The sequence below is a fragment of the Prunus persica genome, chromosome G6, assembly GCF_000346465.2.
Source record: "Prunus persica cultivar Lovell chromosome G6, Prunus_persica_NCBIv2, whole genome shotgun sequence".
NCBI lineage: Eukaryota > Viridiplantae > Streptophyta > Magnoliopsida > Rosales > Rosaceae > Prunus > Prunus persica.
Window position 1 is genome coordinate 21,775,878 of NC_034014.1, and position 18,991 is coordinate 21,794,868.

General features: G+C 36.7%; 3 protein-coding genes across 4 annotated transcripts; 1 reads left to right on the top strand and 2 right to left on the bottom strand.

Annotated features, from left to right (window-relative positions):
* On the top strand, positions 130-1,904 carry LOC18775240 (protein BRICK 1). Its single transcript, XM_007207463.2, has 2 exons — positions 130-817; positions 1,572-1,904. The coding sequence occupies exons 1-2, from the start codon at positions 685-687 to the stop codon at positions 1,700-1,702; spliced, it is 264 nt and encodes an 87-aa protein (XP_007207525.1). The 5' UTR covers positions 130-684; the 3' UTR covers positions 1,703-1,904.
* On the bottom strand, positions 3,051-11,869 carry LOC18774414 (nodulation receptor kinase). Its single transcript, XM_020566101.1, has 15 exons — positions 11,335-11,869; positions 10,378-10,906; positions 9,091-9,563; positions 8,833-8,983; positions 8,394-8,492; positions 8,222-8,290; positions 7,286-7,357; positions 7,117-7,188; positions 6,836-7,008; positions 5,627-5,853; positions 4,746-4,872; positions 4,601-4,669; positions 4,302-4,491; positions 3,812-3,944; positions 3,051-3,583 (listed from the first exon to the last, which is right to left on the bottom strand). Exons 1-15 carry the CDS (start codon positions 11,426-11,428, stop codon positions 3,254-3,256), a joined length of 2,808 nt encoding a protein of 935 aa, XP_020421690.1. The 5' UTR covers positions 11,429-11,869; the 3' UTR covers positions 3,051-3,253.
* LOC18775313 (uncharacterized protein At4g37920, chloroplastic) lies at positions 12,374-18,213 on the bottom strand. 2 transcript variants are annotated; one of them, XM_020566102.1, is made up of 7 exons: positions 17,842-18,213; positions 15,292-15,547; positions 14,688-14,965; positions 14,204-14,369; positions 13,648-13,892; positions 12,915-13,102; positions 12,374-12,808 (listed from the first exon to the last, which is right to left on the bottom strand). In XM_020566102.1, exons 2-7 carry the CDS (start codon positions 15,482-15,484, stop codon positions 12,595-12,597), a joined length of 1,284 nt encoding a protein of 427 aa, XP_020421691.1. In that variant the 5' UTR covers positions 15,485-15,547; positions 17,842-18,213; the 3' UTR covers positions 12,374-12,594. The 2 variants fall into 2 exon arrangements, with proteins under 2 accessions (XP_020421691.1, XP_007205240.1); XM_007205178.2 differs by lacking the exon at positions 17,842-18,213 and having other exon boundaries at positions 15,292-15,584.

Consider the following 18,991-nt stretch of genomic DNA (forward strand, 5'->3'; position numbering starts at 1 on the left):
GAACGTAGTGAGAGATCACAAATGCAGAACGTAGTGAAAGATTACATATTGAGAAGGAAAATAACACTATCATTAGTATATTTATTGTTAAAACAGAAAAGATAGATATTAGGCTGTTTATTAGCTAAACATTGTGCTATTCACCTTTTTGTCTATAAAACGAAAATGCTAGGCAAAGGTCCTATAAAAAATTGAACACATTATGAAACAATTTAAAATATAAAATAAAATAAAAACTAAATAAAAAGAGAACAAAATAATGGAGGGTTTGCCTTGGAAGGTAAGACTCACAAATCATAAGACAAAAAGGTCATAAGCAATCCAGTACCAATCTAAGCAACCCACCTCACCTCAAACTTCAAACTTCAAACCCTTCCACTCATTTTTTACAAACTACCAAATAAATAAATAAGACAACAAACACAGGAAGAAATAAAAGTAAGGAAACCTGCCATCTTCACACCACCATCATACAAAAGCATTAAAAATCAATTAGCTCCCATTACATAGAAAAAGAAAATGGAAAATCAACTTACTCCAATCACAGGCCAACAAAAAAAAAAAAAAATCATAAAGGATGTATGTACCCACCTCAGTTAGATAGATGAAAAATACATATTATATAATATTAGTTTGTTTAGAATCTTTGAATTTGCTGGGTGAGCACCAAGTAGGCAGATCAAGATGGCTCGGGCAGGTGGAATAACAAACGCAGTGAACGTTGGGATAGCGGTCCAAGCTGATTGGGAAAACCGCGAATTCATCTCCCACATTTCTCTCAATGTTCGCCGCCTCTTCGATTTCCTTGTCCAATTCGGTACATCCCTTTCCAACCCGTATTCTCTCGGTTTTGGTTTTGGTTTTTCTGTTTGTCCTAGTTTGTTTCTAGTCTTTTGCTGGTTTGGGTATGTCTCAAAATCTTGTCTGTATTGTTGACTTGCTTCAGTTGGTTTCCTGGTTCTTGCTGATTTTGGTGCTGACCCAACTGAGATTTGGACCAATTTCTCTAAGTTGCTGATAGTTTTAGTGAGTTTGCTGATTTGGGTGTGGATTTTAGACTTGGTATATGCCTCCCTTGAGGGTCCTAGACCATTAAATATTTGTCTAATTTATTTTCATTGCATATTAGCCTGAAACTTAGCACCTTAGCCAAAATTCCACCTTGTTCTGCCAAAGATCTGGTTCTAATTTATCTACTTTAAATGGGAGTGCACATATATTTGGTTGAATTTCGTGACCCGAAACAACGAATGTAGGATAGTTAATCATCATCTTGTTCAAGCACCAAGCTTTCTCTTAACTGAACTCTTCTTGCAGCCCTGGTTTGAATCTTTCTATAGGTGCATAGTTGGAATGACTACTTTGCCCAGCTTCAGCGCAATCCGTTATTCAGTAATAATTTAGTTTGCTGGAGTCCTTGCATCTGGTTTCGAATCTGATTTTTCCTTTTAGGATGGTGGTTTGTTTTCATTTGATCTACTTGTTGGACAAATTGGAAATTTCTCTTCCTTTCGGGATTTAATTAATGTTACACACTCTTGGGCTAATTTTTGTTTTTCTTGTTATTGAAGAGGCTACAACAAAGAGCAAATTGGCATCACTGAATGAGAAGCTTGATGTATTGGAACGAAAGCTAGAACTTCTTGAAGTTCAAGTGGGTACTGCATCAGCCAACCCTTCTCTTTTTGCTCGTGATGCTTAGCAGATCATGCCATTCTTATTAGATTATAATATACCGCTTTACTGTAAGCATCCTCTTGTCTATAGTGTGGACGTGAACTTATTTCTTGGTCTTGTAGCCCAGTTCAAAAGTAATCTATCCATTTTTCTGCTTTTATGTTGAGTAATAGAAGTAATTTGTTTGTCATGAGGTTATTTTGTGGGTATACACTTCAAACAGAGCATGCTTTTTTAAAGTCTTTTATTTTCTCTTAGATACGTATGCATTGGATGCATTTTCACGAATGTAAGAGGATCGCGCAAGAGAATCTGACGGTGCAGGCAATTCTTGATATAGTGGATAAAAGACAATGCAAGTCTCTGATTAACAAGGCCTTGCCCAAATACTGTCAGATACAGCTATGTAGAACCCTAGTTGCAATTTTGCCAGTTGGGGTATTTTACGTTAGTTAGTCATTCTTTATTTTACGTTAGTTAGTCATTCTTTGTGGTCTTCTTTTCCTTCATTAAAATCAATTGCTTATTCTTTGCAGTCATTCTGGTTGAATTGCATGTGTTCTCTCATCTTCTTCTTGCTGCTCCCATAGCTCAGTCCAGTGCATTTAGTATAAGCTCAGTCTTCTTTGATCAACCCTATTGTCCATCTAGCTTCATCTTATCTGCAAACAAGTTACTATGGTCAAGAAGATGAGCAGCTATACGCTATTGTGTTACAACGTTTTCAATTGGTTACTCTTCAGAGATTTCGGACCTGTTGGTCTGCAAAACAATGGGGATTTTTGTTGCGGTTTTAGGTGCTTGCTACTTATAGTTTTCAAGATTTGACTTTGGATCATTTTATTATAAGAATCACTGAATTTATACACCCTCACTTCCTATCTGTTTTGCTTACACAACTTACCCTCGTAATTTGATCAGACATGTGTTCAAGCTAACTCCTTTCCTTAGTATACATCCCCATCTTGCAAATTAATTAACAAGTGAAAATTGGGGTGACGGCTTTAAATCCAAGATCTATTACAACCAGAGCTCCGTTACCGTGTTAGAAATTCACTAGACCCGTTTGGGACTGCTTATGTTAAAAAGAACTTATACTCTAGATAACTTTTCTAGAAATGCTTTTATTACAAGTACAGGGACATGTTTTTTTTTAACAAATCCACGTACTTTTGGAGAAGCACTTGCACTTTAAAGACTTTCTAGCACTTCCAAAAGTGCTATGATGTTAATTTTCGTGGAGCATAATTTGGTACAATTATGAATTCTCAGTGACACATTTAAGAAGTCTAACGTTGAGACCCTATGATGCCTGCATATATTGCATTGGTTTTGGTAGGCTGTTCTCATCATTTATTAAAAGGGTCAAACAATGCAAAAGAAAGCCCACACCGTTCTTCAGAACTATAATAGCGTTAAGTAGATTCCTTCACTGTAAGAAAAATATATTACACAAAGAAGGCGCATAAATTCAAAAAGAGCATTTGGAAATTATCCTAATTTTCTCCTTTATCACTTATGCGAAGCAACAAAACAATCATTCACAAAGTGACGAAAAATCTCATAAAACCATTCACTATCTTGGCTCCGGAGGAGCCATTTGTGACAAAATAGGTGAAGGTTCTGAAGGAGAGGGTGGTGAAATCCTTCTCTCCATGACCACAGAAAAGCGATTAGATCCAAAGCTCTCTATGGATCTCATGTATTCTGATGCGTTGTTCTCTATAATCAAAGCATCCTCCAGCTCCCGTACAATTTCAACCATGTTTGGTCGGGAAGCTGCGAAGGGTTCGATGCATGACACTGCCACCTCCACCACTCTCCACATAGCCTCTGCATGGTACGCTCCTTTTATGTTTGGATCAACAATTTCATCAATCTTTGATTCCCTTACATAGGATTTGGCCTGCATGCAAAGGTGTCTTTTTGTTAGTTTGCACTTATTGGATAATTATGCTATGCTTATTCACAATGATTTGAATCTTCGAGGGGCAAAAAGAATAGGAAAAAGTTTCCGGCCAGTCTATCAAAATGCAGTGTCATGTAAGAGGTCATTGATCTTTACATAAAACATCTGACTTAGAAACAATATATGTATCAACATTCCCTGGACTCTAAACATGATCAAACATACCCATTCAACCAAGCTCCACTCGGGACGTGGCCTGTGTATGTTCAGAGGTTCCCGGCCGCTTACAATTTCAAGCAGAACAACGCCAAAGCTAAATACATCACTTTTAGCTGATAAATGATGGGTCATGTAGTACCTGAACAATACCAGATTGAGATTATTAAGTTCAGGTAAATGTTTTCTACAGTTTACGCTTTTTGCACTACCTGAAAACTTCATGATGCAAAAAGTAGGAGACATTTTTAGCTTGTCCTGAATTTGTCCATGTACCTAGTGGATCCATGTCCATGTACATTCATCAAGGGTATGGTGACAGATTGACGTTGTATGTAGATGCAAGCTTAAATGTTATTTATTTTATTTAAATTGGCAGAGTGTTCTTGTAGTCCAACATCTCTACAGTCTACCAGTTCTGATTATAAACTAAAATAAGAAACTACAAAACCCAAAAACAATTCAAACCGAACAACTTAAGCTGAAGAAACAATCTTACTCTGGATCCAAGTATCCAGCTGTCCCTCTTACTTCCAGAGAAGCACAACTGTCACCTTCTTGGGGAGCATATTTTGAAAAACCAAAGTCTGCCACCTTGGCAGACATGCTATGATCCAGAAGAATGTTACTTGATTTCACATCCCTATGTATAATGGAACGCCCAGCAAAAGTGTGAAGATGCGTCAAACCTGAACAGTGAAAGTACTCTTCAAACCTTCTGATATTCAAAATGTTAATGGGAAAAGACGGTGAACATCCAGTCCATGAAAATAATATGGAATACTATATATAACTTGCCTCGAGCAGCACCAAGAGCAATTGACAGTCTGGTTGGCCAGTCCAGAATTTTTCTTTTTGCTGCTTCTCCTGTTAATTTATTTGATTTCAGTAACAATGAAAATCAAAAGGTATGAGTCCAGAGAAAGAGTGAGGTGACCAGTACCATAGAGGCGATCTTGTAGAGAGCCATTGGACATAAATGGATAAACTAGAATTTCTTGGTCATTTTCACAGCAATAACCAAGAAGAGGCACGAGGTTCTCATGGCGAATAGCTGAAAGAAGATTTAGCTGTAAAGTACATTAAAAGAATCGTCATTTCGCTTTTAAGGTATGTCAAAACATAACATGATAGTTCATCCACCAGTTAAGGAAAAAAAAATTCATTTCTTGATATGAGATAAATAGACAAAAGTTAAAGATGGAAGAATGATAAGTAATGATTTCCTAAATTAACATGAATTGTCATATATTATAGTAGTTATCAGTAGTTAATTACAATTTAAACCTCTACTAAAATCACCTAAAAGGACAAACTTGAAATAAAGAAAAAATATGATTGTTAGCCAAGGAGCATTTTCCCTGGAAATGCTTGAACCATGTAGGGGTTGCCTCTGGGGTGCAACACCCCAGCTGGGCCCTGCCCATCTGGGCATTGACATGGGCAGTGACCATGGCTACCACCACCATTCAAAACAACCCAAAATAAAGTAGGTTAGGATATAGGGGTAATCAGGAATATTCTTTGGTGGGATGAGTAATGAACGCAAAGAAGTGAAAAATTGTAGGGGGTGGGAAAAGCAAATGTGAAAATAGAAAGATATTAAGTAATCTAGAATGCACAGCAAGCGTTATATTTTATCTAATGGTAGCTGACTACAAATTTCCCAGCTCCACAAGGAGTGGGAGAATAGGAGTGATATTTCAAGTTCTGTGAGTCATATAAAATAGCTAAATCACATTAGATGATAACTGTAGGGCTGTTGCATAACGTTATCAAAAGCTATGACCAAAAGTGCTCAAAAATGAAAATTGAATCTCCAACCTCATTCTCAAATTCCCGAGTTCCTTGGGTTGATGTTGCTGATCGAACCTTCACTGCCACTTCCTGACCATCAATTAAAGTTCCACGGTAAACAGACCCGAAACCTCCTTCACCTATCAATGTTTTATACCTTTGGGTCGCAGCCTCTATGTACTCAAGAGTAAATGTTTCTATGGATATTGACTTTAAAACCAGATCATCCATGCTGGGTAATGAGAAGATTAAATCTGCAGTTCAAGGATATCTTTATTCAGAGGCTACGTATTTTAGAAAAGCAAACTTTATAATCTGCAAAACTTCCTCAACTAGCCTGACAATGTAAACAATGTGCTCACTTCGTAGATCATAACCACACCCAACAATTTTTGTTTATTGAATGTACAAGGGTATAATTGACATATATTTGTCTTTCATTCATCCCCACAGATATTGGATGCAAACTCAAAATTCTAATTCATGGTCACGCCTTCTATTTTATGCCAAGTTGCACATTTTCAAACACCACGTTGACATGATGATGCTAAATTACTTGCACAAAAATTACATCCAAGTGTGATATATCCAGTAATTACTCTACAAACTATAGAAGAAAAGCTGTAACTACACATTATGTCATTGTATTGTGCCAATTTTACTTTCTTTTTATTTTTCCTAATTCAAGTGTGGTGCCAAATTAACTTGCAAAATCATGTCCCAAAACAAGCCAGCAAAAATTTGCATACTTCTGGCAAGTTTATATTAGACTGCACGTGGTATAAACTGAATATATCTATACTTAAAATAACTTATTAATAATAGGTGTAATATATTTTGATTTTTACTAATAATGATTGTATAAGAAAATGCTTTCTCTCAAGATCTGTATGAAATTCCGCATTTGTAATACAATTGAATAGTTAATAGCATTAATTTTAATTTGATTCATTTCTTTTTTTTTTTATTCACAATTGTTTTTACATATATTTAGTACTCTATAATCTGTGTAATGTGTGTTAGTATAATAATCTTGAAAATTGCAGGAATGGACATGAAACAAGAATCTGTGTTGTCTTTTTGTTGTTGTGGGGGCTACTTTTCCAGATTAGCAACCAACAATTGGAATTTGTATTTCTTACCGTTGAAGTCAAAAACCAAAATGAAATAACTGTTCCTAGAATGTTAGAAGTATGAGTGGAATACCAGGAACAATATAACATGTAGTGCACTCACTCTTTGCCATAGGATGATGTATTTTCGCATCAAATTTTCCTTGAGGCAGAAATTTTTGTCTCCAAATGCAAAAAATTATCCCAGCTATAATGGTTAGTAGTACAGACCCAGATGCAGCAGCGCCAATGATGATTCGTCGTTTAGAAGATTCTAGAACACTGCAACTTCCATGGCTGTAATACAGACATACGCATTTCAGACTTTTTTTTTTTTATTAAAATACTTTTAGTTATTCTTCAATTCACTAATTTTGTTTGAATTCATAGAGAATAAATACATACTCTGTGGTAAATTTTGAGCCATTGAAGCTGGAGGGAATATTTTTTGCAACATGAGGGTTGCAGCCCAAATACCTGTGGATCAACCACATGCACATGAATATATGGTGGCATGTTTAATGCTATGTCACTAATTTCGTACGTGAAAACAAATATCAAAGTAAAAACTTACAGTGTTTCCAAATGGGGCAGTGAGATAAGAGATACTGGAATTGACCCCGAAAGATCATTGCTGCTCAGATCTCTGACAATATGAAGCAAACCAATCAAGAAGAAAGAAAAAAAACTCGCAAAAGAGTCATACAACACTCTCAATGGAATGCTCAGAATACATAGAACTGAGGAGTACACAAAGAAAAGAATATGTGAAACCTTTAAAAAATAAAAAATTTGAGCCTCTAGTTTTTAACAACTTTTTTTTGTTGAACTATAGAAGCAGAACATCAAACATCAAAGTATAATCATTATATATCCAGTAAATCAGACTGACTCCAATGGGTAGTTCCACAACTAACTGACTTGAGAATTCAACCTATATGCCTTACATAGAGGATATTTCAGAAATTGCACATGAGTTCCCATGCAAGTATAAAGACGGGAAATGCCAAGAAAAACTACAACTTGACATATGGACTTGTATAATCCTAGTAGATATTTCACAATTTGAGCGTGGTATGTTTTCATGAAAGTATACAAATCGGAAATGTGTATGTGTGTCAGTGTAAATTCAGTATCAGCACAACAGATGGGGTGTTATCTTCCTAACTATGCCCAGAACAAGTCACTTGATCCACGTAAGAGAATGACACTTTCCTGCAGCTCCCAGCTGGATGAATGGATTAAGCCAGTTTACAAAGCTTAATGCCAATGGCTCATGCAGCGTAATACTAGAGATTTTATAAAGTAAGCCAGGTGTGGAGGCCTTCCTAATACATCACATATTGACCTTAAAGGAGCCTACCAAAGAAATGCAGGTTATTTGAAATTTTCATAATAATCTTTTCGGTGAACAAATATTGCATGTGTTAGTATTTCATTACTGCAGTAGCTATTTATTAAATTGCGAACAGAAATTTCCATCAACGTAGAATTTGAAAGAGAAAATTACACTGAGATCAACAAGGAGGAAGGAAGAAATGCTGGAATATCGCCAGTAAAGCCATTGTGGCTGAGGTTCCTACATATCACAAACAAAAGACAGCAATGCATTGAAATTAGAGTTACAGTAAATCAATAGAATCCAACACTAAAAACCGAAAGGAATGGCGCTTTAACCATACAGGGCTATTAGGTGGGTCAGCTTAGTGATACTTGAAGGAACTGGCCCTTTAAGAATGCTATTTTGATCAGACCCTCTACTAATGCCAGAAGAAAGATCCCTGAAAGTTGTAATAATGAGCAAAGTTAAGCATGACATACCTATAAGAAAGCAATAGTAATTATAATTATCAATTTTCCGTGAAATATGATACTTATCTACTTTTTACCTATTTTGCAATCAAAATTCTTTTCAATTTATGTAACAAAATTCAAAAAATTTACCTATTTGAACTTACGGTATTTTTTTTATACAAGAAGTTGTACAATTATGATCTTTAAACCCCAAAGCATCTCGCCTAACTGAAAACTAGTATAATTCACTACAAACACTAAGTTGTCATGATTCCATCCAAGCCATTTGCAGAACTTTTTCAAAAGCAAGGAAAATAAATAACTTACAGTTTGGTAATGACAAGGTAACCATCAATAGCTGCACAAGTTATACCATCCCAGGGAACTGGAAGACATGGGTCTCCGGACCAACCCTCCCAAACTTCATTTTGTGGGTTATTCTTCAACAACTCATTCTTCACCTCCAAAATCACTTCCACTGAAGAAATAATGTCTCATAAGACAAAAGAAATAGGCTAGAAAACCCACTAATTATTATAAACACCCAATTGGAAACTAGAAATTCTAGTGGCAAACAAAACTTACCATCACTTTGGTTAGTCTCTTGAGCCCATGGAAGCACCTGCAAGATCTCATAAGCATTGCAAAGGGGTCCATTTTCAGACCCAGGAGCCTTAACCAATGTCAAATTGAGAAACCCATTTGCTGTGACAGTGAAAGCAAGCTCCTTGTAGTTGGAGCCATTACCGGAGACATCAAATCTCGATTGTTTCAGCTCATTGTTGAGGTAAATATCAAACACCCTTTGCCCAGCTTGAACTGTCTGGTTGACCTCATAAAGGTAGAGGAACATAAGGTACTGGTAGCTTGTTGTGGAAAGGCCATTGCGAAGAATGACCAATTGGTCTGAAGCCACCAGAGCTGTTTGTAGGACTTGTGACGGCACGCTCACACTGGCGTTGCTGGAGATGAAGACATTGGTGGTTATAAGAGAGGTTCCACTTCCCAGGTCACTTGAATTTGAAGTCCAAATTCTGTCACTTGGGTCATCTGGGTACCTGAAAATTAACAACTAAATGTAATAGGCCTGATGTTAAATTTGTCTCGCTCTGTGGGCTGATTTCAATGGGCCCTTTGAAAGCGGAGTGAGCCCAATTGAGGCCCCTAGAGGAGCCGGGTTCCACCAATTGATCCTTTTTTTTATAAAGAAAACTACAACGAGACAGTTTCTCACACACACTACCAGCGTGTCACGGGAATTTGAACATGAGACTACTAATTTGCAAGTCAATGCTTTTTTTTCATTGGACTAAACCATGTTGACCCAATTCAGTTTACTTTAGAACTATCATACTATACCATTATTTTTTTTACTTCAAGTGCTTTATGCTTCTAATAAAAGTGCGTGAAAATTTTCTTATGAACATAAATGCTTCGTATAAAAACTCTCCCGATGGGTAACTAATGATGTTGTGCAAGAAGTTCATCTAAAGTTTTGACCTTTTATCACATAGATGTATAAATTAATTGACTATTGAGAACGTGTGGTACAATGGGTGTCTTATAATGCTTGGTATGACACATGCAACACAAAGTGAGAGCAAGACTACATTGGGCAGTATAAGAAGTATAAATGCTAGTTTTTCTACTTTGGTTTGGCATAATTTGAAATTTTGAAGTACTCTCTCCTGTTAGATATATGTAAACTAGCAAATTAAGGTATGCTTTTGGATTTGGGTTATTGAGTTTTGGGGAGCCAATTTTTCATTTCATTCTTTTCTTATGGTCATAATCCGTCTTAATTAGGCCATTTATGTTTCTAATTTTGATTCATTCCTTGGGTTTAAAGAAATCAAGTTCTAGAAAGCATACCTGATCTCCTCTTTTGAAGTTGCATATTTAACTCTTGCAACCAGTTTCAAAACACTTGAAGGGAAGTCTTGTAGATATTTTTTCAAGCCATGCAGAGGCCTCAACTCAAGCTCTGAAATATAAGGAGCTCCTCCCTTCCCATTCACCAAGCAGAAGTAGGTCAAGTCCTCAGTGGCTCTCAAAATTCCTTCAACCACTACTGAGTCCTCAGATGAATCTACTACACCAATTGGGGTAACTCCAACTGAAACTGAGAAGTTAAAGTGTGAGCCCCAAAGAGGTCCAAATAGAAATGTGCCCCTTATCAGATAGTCTTCACCTTTTGTTGTTGATAGCTTATAACATCTTCTCTGACCTGAGCCTTGGTAAAATACTCTGGTTCTGTTGTAACCAGAATTGTTTACCACTGCCTTAACTAAAGTGTGGCAGCCTCTGTTATTAGGGAACTGATTAAAGTCTGATATCCAGCTAATGGTTCTACTATCCTTATAATCCGATTCGGCGCAGCATGCAATGCTCACAAAGCTGCCTGCATAATACAGCAGAAATTAAATTAGATCTTGTTAAGAACAATCAAGATATAAGTGTAACCAAATTTTGAGAACCCTAGTCTCGCATCTCCGAAAGGATCTCCCTTGACATAACGGTTAGGTGACTGATCTCCATGTTGAGATCAACCACTTTCAATGGTTTTGAATTTTAGTAGATTAGCAGACCATATATGATAATTTTTTGTTGTAAAGTTACAAGAGATCATGACTCATTTCCCACCTAATTTCTTGACCATATCATAAGGTTAGAAACTGAACCCCAAAGAGGCTCTAATCTGGATGAAACTTAATATAGTTAAAACTGATCTAAAATCATGAACAAAATCTGAAGGAAAAAAAAAAAATTAATGCCTTATAATTTTGTTTCTTTATTAATTATGATCATAAGTTTTATTTACATGCTTACCTTCATCTGCAGAAGTAGGTCCAGAAAGAATGAAGAGGCAAAGGATGAAAAACTCTATTAGCCTTAAAACCCAATAATCTATTTCCTTCATCATCCTTTTATCTTAGGCCGAGGTCTCCCCATTTGGCTATCAAACACATAACCAAACCAACATATGTGACTATTTTAAATTCCACCAACTACCAAAACAAAAACCCTTCTGAATTTCATGAAACTCAACCTCTTCCTGCCTTGTAATTCCTCATCTCATTCAACTTGACACAAAACCTTCAACTAATTTGATTAATTAGATGTAATAATTGAAACAAAAGCATCTTGATCATGACAAAAAAATTCAAGCATGTGACAAAAGTACTGTAGCTGGGTTCTTGGCACAGAAAATATGAATCTTGGAGCTTTAGAGACAAAAGAGCATCAAGGGGTCAGAAGAATGGGAGAGGGAAAGAGATCTGGGAATATGGTTTGACTTGTAATGTGGGGAGCAGTGCAGAACCGCAGAACAAGGAAGAAGAATGAGTGTTTCTGGATTAGAATAATACAATGTTTAATCACAATTATTTAAAACATTTAATTATAGTTTTTCTTCTAGTGGTGGATCAAGTTTATTATTAATTCTACAATTAACTGAAATGGTTCTTTTAATAACAAGGCGGAGCAACCCTTCGTCTCTCTCCTTGTCTGTTACCATGGACGCAACATCACAGAAGATTGGATAACTCCTTGGGTATTAGAGTAGGTCACGAGTTCAATTTTCTATCCTAATTTTTTTTCCATTTTCTCTCATACATTTTTTTTTTTTCATAAAAAGGAGGACTAAAGTCGAGCACAAATATTATTCATCTACCACCCACCATTCAATAAAAATACTAACTGACATCTAGGGACTTGGGTAAAAAGGAGGACCAAAAAAAAAATACTCAAACCACCCCCTTGGTATTATTACTTAACACAAGGTTGGCTCGATTGTTGGTTTGTTCCACCAGCAAGCAGCTAGTGGGATAGGTTAGATTTAGAACTAGATTTTACCTTGCATTTTGTATTGAGACATTTTTATTTATCGTTTTGGTTTGGTTTCTTTTAAAGAAAGAATAAATGGCACTCAAATTTCTATTACATCCTCTGAAGTGTCAAAAACAGAGCCAAACTAAGACGATGAAGTATGGCATGATGCCATAGTTCACTACTCAGCTTCTTTGTAAAACTAAGATCCTTCTCCCACCCGAAGATGGCACCCCGAAATAAAGCTGTCACTAAGGTACTTCATAATTCCTCTGGTTTGGTATCCTCTGTTTGAGACTTCTGATCTGTGCTTCGTTCCAAATATTCCTCTTCAATAGTTTCCTTGAGGATGAACAGCCTTTGTATAACCACAGGCTGAGTCATCTGCTTGGCTTCCCTAATGTCAGTTTCTTCCGCATTTAGATGGTATGCATCAAGCATGATCTTAATCCACTTGTGAAGCTCTTTGGGCGTACTGCTCAACCACAAAGAGGAAAACACAGGACATGTTACATTGCAAAAATGTAACAGATATTGCTATTGCCCAAAAAAATATCTGAAGAAACAAGGGGCTCTCTTACGTGTATACGGCTTTGGGATCCTTGGCTTCAGGTCCATCACCAGGGGAGAAGGCTGTTGCCAATGCCGAGAATCTCTCTTCAGGATCTGTAATGTTCAGCAAATGCTTGAGTAGTTTTATTTCTTTTGGTGCAATGCTCCGAAGACTGCTTTTTGTGGCCTTGTACAAATGATACATTATGTCTTTGACCTGCATTAAGACATCCAATCTTAAGAATACAAGGAAGAGCAAGCATTTGAGCACATGAAGGCAAACATAATATTGCAGTAAAGACTATATAATGGCCAAAGCATGGCTTAAAGAAACCAGAGTTGCTTGATGCCCTAGTAGCTTCAATAGAACACCAATAGAAGAATAAAATTATTTTGTAGGAGTTGTGACATGACAAACGCAAGCATGTATACATGTCTTTAACGCTATTTTTTTCATTTCTTCAAGTGCTTCTATGAAAAAGGTAGCATCTCAAGTCATTCTGAATTCTAATAATACTTGACTGTTCTCAGAGAAAACATTCAAGAGTATCTTACTGTAGCTTCTATAATGACATACACATTAGTACCTCAGAAATAATTGAATAAATCCATTGCTTGGTTTTTTCTTTAAGCATTTTCTAACCATTTCTAAGAATAACTGCTAATTTATCCTTCCCATGTGCATCTGTGACACATTGATGGGTTATGAAAAATATCCCATAATCCAACATAAGCTCATAAATACAAGGTTGTTGACCATACCTCATTCTTCATCGTTGTGGACTCCTTTGCAGAAGCCCAAGCACTGTTTATCAATAATACCAACGAAGAATCAAGCTCCTTTGCCTTGGCAAGGCTTTTAATCTTCTCACATGCTACATCAACTGAAGGAGAATTTAGCATGTCATCAAATTTGGCCTGAGCAGTATCTAATGTCTCCACATATTCCAGCGTGTTATCATAAGCACTGACGGCAGACAAGCATCTAGCACCCAGCCGGGCCATTGCTGCTCAAAGTTGAGACAATCATATAAGATAGGTGAACAAGCTACAAAATTGTTCTCTAGATGGAAAATGAAATCTGTCATTGTAAGTAATTAAAGTCCAAGACGTAAATTGTACAGCATATTTTTCCACCCGTAGTCACACAGGTCAGAGTTTGGCAACAATTTGTGAAACTTCTTAGTGTATTTGAAAAGTATAATGAAAACCAGAGACACTCTCACAAGTTCATGTAGGTCAAAATCAAGTCATCAGCAATTGTTTCACGAAAATAATCCAAATACAAACTTTGAGAGGATTGAGCATGTTCAATTACCATCACGATCTTCCAAACTATCATAAACTTCCGAAAGTAGGTTAACGTGGCGAAAGAATTCCTCTGTGAAGTCTTTACGCCTCCGTGCAACTATTGCATTAACGTCAGTTGGATTGTCTTGTATCTCCTTCAGAAGTTCACTGTGCCTTTCCATTTCATCATCAATCTGCAATGCTCACTCCTGATCAAACATAACCGAAAGGACCTCTAAACACAAACAAGCATATGTTTACAAGAATCTTTACCCTTTCTTTCAGATGTTTGGTAAATAGTAGAAAAAACGGGAATTAAGAGTTTAATCTCATTAACTTCCATTACTTGGGGCCTGGAAAACTAAAACCAATGCTAAATCTCTAATCTGGGGTCTCCAAGGTAACAAAAGGCGTAGCTTCAAAAAATTTATTCTTCTTTTAATTCCCTACTTTTAACAGAGACAAAGAAAAATCAATATAACCAAAAGAACACGATAGAGACATTTACATACCTTCTTCACCTTTCTCCCCAAAGAGGTAAACTTTTCTTTCATAGTTTGGTCACCCTCCATATCTGCCCGTGTCCTACACCGGTTATAAAAGCTTTCCTTATATTTCTCCCAATCCTCCCTAAATACCAAAAACTTCCTCCATTCCTTTGCCCTGGGCTTCTCATTCATGAAAACATCAATTATCTTATCACAAAATTGAGTCATGGTGTAACCCTCAGCAACTTCAACCTCTACTTGCTCTGCCACTTGGGCAGTGGCTATGTTACTTGCTTGAGGACCTGAAAATAGATTCCCATTTTTAAATTCTAAACAAACCCAAAAAAATAAACAACATATTCTAACCATTACAATTGTTCAATTGCCGATGGGGGAAAATGAAAAGGGTAAACCAACAAATTAAAATGCTGATCTTGGGCTTTTTTTTGGGTTTTAAAAAACTTTAAAAACCCACCACAACCAGCTAAATTTAGTGGCAAATGTAAATAGAGGTTCTGACTCTCTCATTTCTTTCTTTCTTTCTTCTTCAACAACCAAAGTAAGCTCAGAAAAGAAAAATACGCTAGGCAGTACTGAAAAAATTGAACGAAGGTGATAAAGTACTTACTGGTAGTGGGGCTTGACTGGGCTGCCCTTGTCTTTCTTCTGTGCTTGGACTTAAGAGAGGCAAAGGATATGGGTGGTATTAGAAGGGTTGTTGGGGGCACATTTTCGTTGGGTGGGAAGAAAGTTGTGGCGTCGAAGAAGATGGAGGGCTTGGTTATGGAGTTTGAGAGCTCTAATGCCATGAAATTGCTCATGGTGTTGCCTCGCTGCTGCGCGCTTTGGAGCAGAGAAGAAGTGGATGAGTGTAGCAGCAGTTACTGATAAGATTAAAGTGATAATTAGTGAGGGATTGATACGGTGAGCCCGTGTTGAGTAGATACACAGAAACCACTTCGGCGTCGTTTCGACTCATTTATGCCACCAACGTAATTTATAATTAAAAATCTATGGGAAATTTGCATAAATGTGACTTTCAATTTGTACTATTAACCACCTAAACTCTGCAAAGTATAGTAATTTACCTTCCATTATAACTCCGTTAAAAATTTTGCGTTAAATAAAGTCACATGTTGAACCTATGATATTTTTTTAAGCATATTTTCAGCAATTTATTAGAATTAAAAACTTACATTTTTAAAACTGACTAGAAGAAAAAAAAAAAAAAAAAAAAGAGCAAGAATTCAACCTAATTAATTATCCTCCAACCTCCCCCACCTCCTCCTTCACTCCCCTACAGCCCCCTCCTCCCCACTCTAAAACTTAAGGGTGGCATTTTAGACTGAAAAACTGCAAAAATCAACTGACAATTTATCGTAATGGAACCGCAATCGCTGGAAACCGAACTGCATTTGCGGTTGCAGTTGCAGTATTTGATTTTCAAAACTTGCGGTTACCGCAAACCGCGACTATATTTTTTTTTAAAAAAAATACATTTTGTAGATAGCATTGGTGCTCAAACAACGTAACGGGGTCCTTCAAATCCACTCACCACCACCAACACTTTAGTTTGTAACATTGGTGCATTGTATTTTCCTTTTAGTTTGTAACCTTAATTAACTTTGAATTGAATTTTTCCTTTGGGTTGTAACTTTAATTCATTTTGCATTGTATTTTCCTTTTGGTTTGTAACTTTAAAGGATTTGGAATTTGAATGCTTAAGAAGTTGAGGTTGTAAAGGCTTGATAAGTTTAACTTTAATTGGAATGCTTGGAATTGTAACTTTAATTTTCTTTAGGTTGTGAATGCTTGAGAAGTTGAGGAGGTTGTGAATTTATATATGCTTGGGAAGTTGGGGTTGCGAATTTATTTATTTAGGTTGTGAATTTATATTTTTAGGTTAAAGTATGCTTGAACTCAAAAGGCTTCAAAAGAAGCATCAAAATTAGGCCTAAAATGTGGAAGATTGAATTTTTATGACACAAAAAGATCTTGCAGTTTTAAACCGCTAATTCACGGTAACCGACTGCAATTAAACCGAAAAAAGCGGTTGATTTGAGGTTTTAAAAATCATCATACCGCAAATAGTCAGTCGATTTGCTATTTGGGCAAAAATTTGCTGTTACAGAACCGCAACCACCCCTACTAAAACTCCTCTCTCTCTCTCTCTCTCTCTCTCTCTCTCTATCTATCTCTCTCTCCCCCCCCCCCCCTAAAAAAAAACTGCACAAACATAGGGCCAAACTCTATGTTACTCCTTTTTCCCATTAGGTGCTCCCTCTACCAGATGAGGGATCGGCTTGCCCAGAAGAGCGGAGAGGTCGTTGGATCAACACCAATGCCTCGATTAATGTTTCTTGGCTTGCAATGAGGACTCTTTCAACTCTTGAAAAAAATTGAAAGTTGAATCAGTTTGATAGGATCGAGCGAGCTCGGATAGGGCCTTATCCCTCGACTCCTCTCGATTCTGATCCGTGGGGTTGCGTAGACGTGCCACTATTGGATATGAGACCAGTCCAATAGACTTGGTATGGGAGAGTGTTGTGAGTTGATTTGATGATGTTCGCGCTTTTTCTCTGGACCTCTACTCAAGCTATTGTGCTCCAATGGGGGTATTGGCCTAAATTAGTTCTTTTCTATGCCTCAACTAGGAGGACTTCGATATTCTTTCGTTCGTGTATGTCAACTTGACAAGTATGAGTGGTACCTGAGCAAGCAAGAGGAGAGACCAAGATCGTGGTTAGGAGCACCATGTTTGGGGTTAGCAACCTGATTCGAAATTCGTATAACACTCGGGCTAGGCCAACAATCAATTCGGGCCCGAATCCACTTCCTGTCTTTTGGACCACCACGACTCTATTCGAGCCCGGATCCCTCCTTTGGGTCTGAATGATAAACTTAAAAGTGCAAACGCAGGAACTTAAATTTATCTACTGAAATTTGTAATCTATATGTAAGCAATTAAATGGCAAGTGCTTAATGAAAACAGTTAAAACAGGTTCTGTAATCTTTTCATCTAATCTTAACTTAAATGACAAGAAGAAAACAAAGGTTCTTTTTAACTAATCCATATGATTAATCCCATAAATTACAAAACAAGGAAAGACTAGAGATTTCTCTATCCAGTTATATGATTACATGAATTCAAATTGATCATTTTAAAAGAAAATCATACCATGAAGATAGCAGAGCAACCAAAGATGAATGCAAGAGTTGTCAACTGGTTCTCTGGAAATTTTGGCATGCTGATTCAAAAAGATCTTGAGCTTTTCAAGTATTTTTGAGACGTTGCATCTAGTTTGGAGAGAGAGTCCACTTCTTCTGTGGTGGAAGCTCTTTAGGCAAGGATAGACCTTGCGATGATGGAAGCTGAGAAAGGATATTTGGCTTGCTGCCCAAAGTCAGTTATTGGTTCGCTGATCTAAATCGGTTCGTAGAATGAATGATGGAATGTTTCTGACAAAAACTACTGGTCCTTCGTGATGATCATCTGACTTGAACCTTTTGTACTCGAAGATCTAGTTGGCAATTTTGTCATTTTTTGGTTTTGGTGGCTTTCTACAGCTTGCTTCCTTGTTGGGCGAGAAGAGAGTCAAGTCGTCATTAATGGTGATAACCTCCTTCAGACCCTTACGTGGGCCTATGTATAATGATTACATATCTTTTTAACTTTAGTGTAACTCAAAATTATGGGCTTCTTAATTTTGGGCCTCATATTAACTTATTTTATACTGATAGCCCACGAAGAAACAGGGCCCTTTGGTTTTGAGAGAAAAGACAAAGGTTTTTGGGCTTGGACCTTCTTAAAATATTCTTTTTTGGAAAAATAAACTATTTTTTTTATCCATTTATCAAAACTGGGTATAAATACCCTGCAAATCAATAACAAATTCAGTAATATTTAATTGATTTCTTTACCAACGTGAATTGCCAAAGTTGAATTTTACCAGCATAAAGAAAAAAGAAAAACGACATGATTGCTAGGTTTTTAATGTTTAGCACTCTGAGCATACCTTGAATTGCAAATTGGTAGTGGGGGAGAAAGATGTAGGGGGAGGCGAGAGATAATATGCTTGATTTTTGTCATTTTTTAAAATTTGTTTCAAAATTGTTTAATTTTTTAATTGTAGTGATTTGACTTAATGAAATTTTTTATAGAGTTACACGTAAGTGGTAAATTGCTACACTTTATAAAGTTTAGGTGGTTAATAATGAAAATTAATATTGAGAGAATTCAAATAGAAGTTTGCATTCGTTGTTCTTGTGGTTTGAAGTGCTACTACCACAAGAAGGAGGTGGTTTTATCTTGGAAGACATTTGCCATT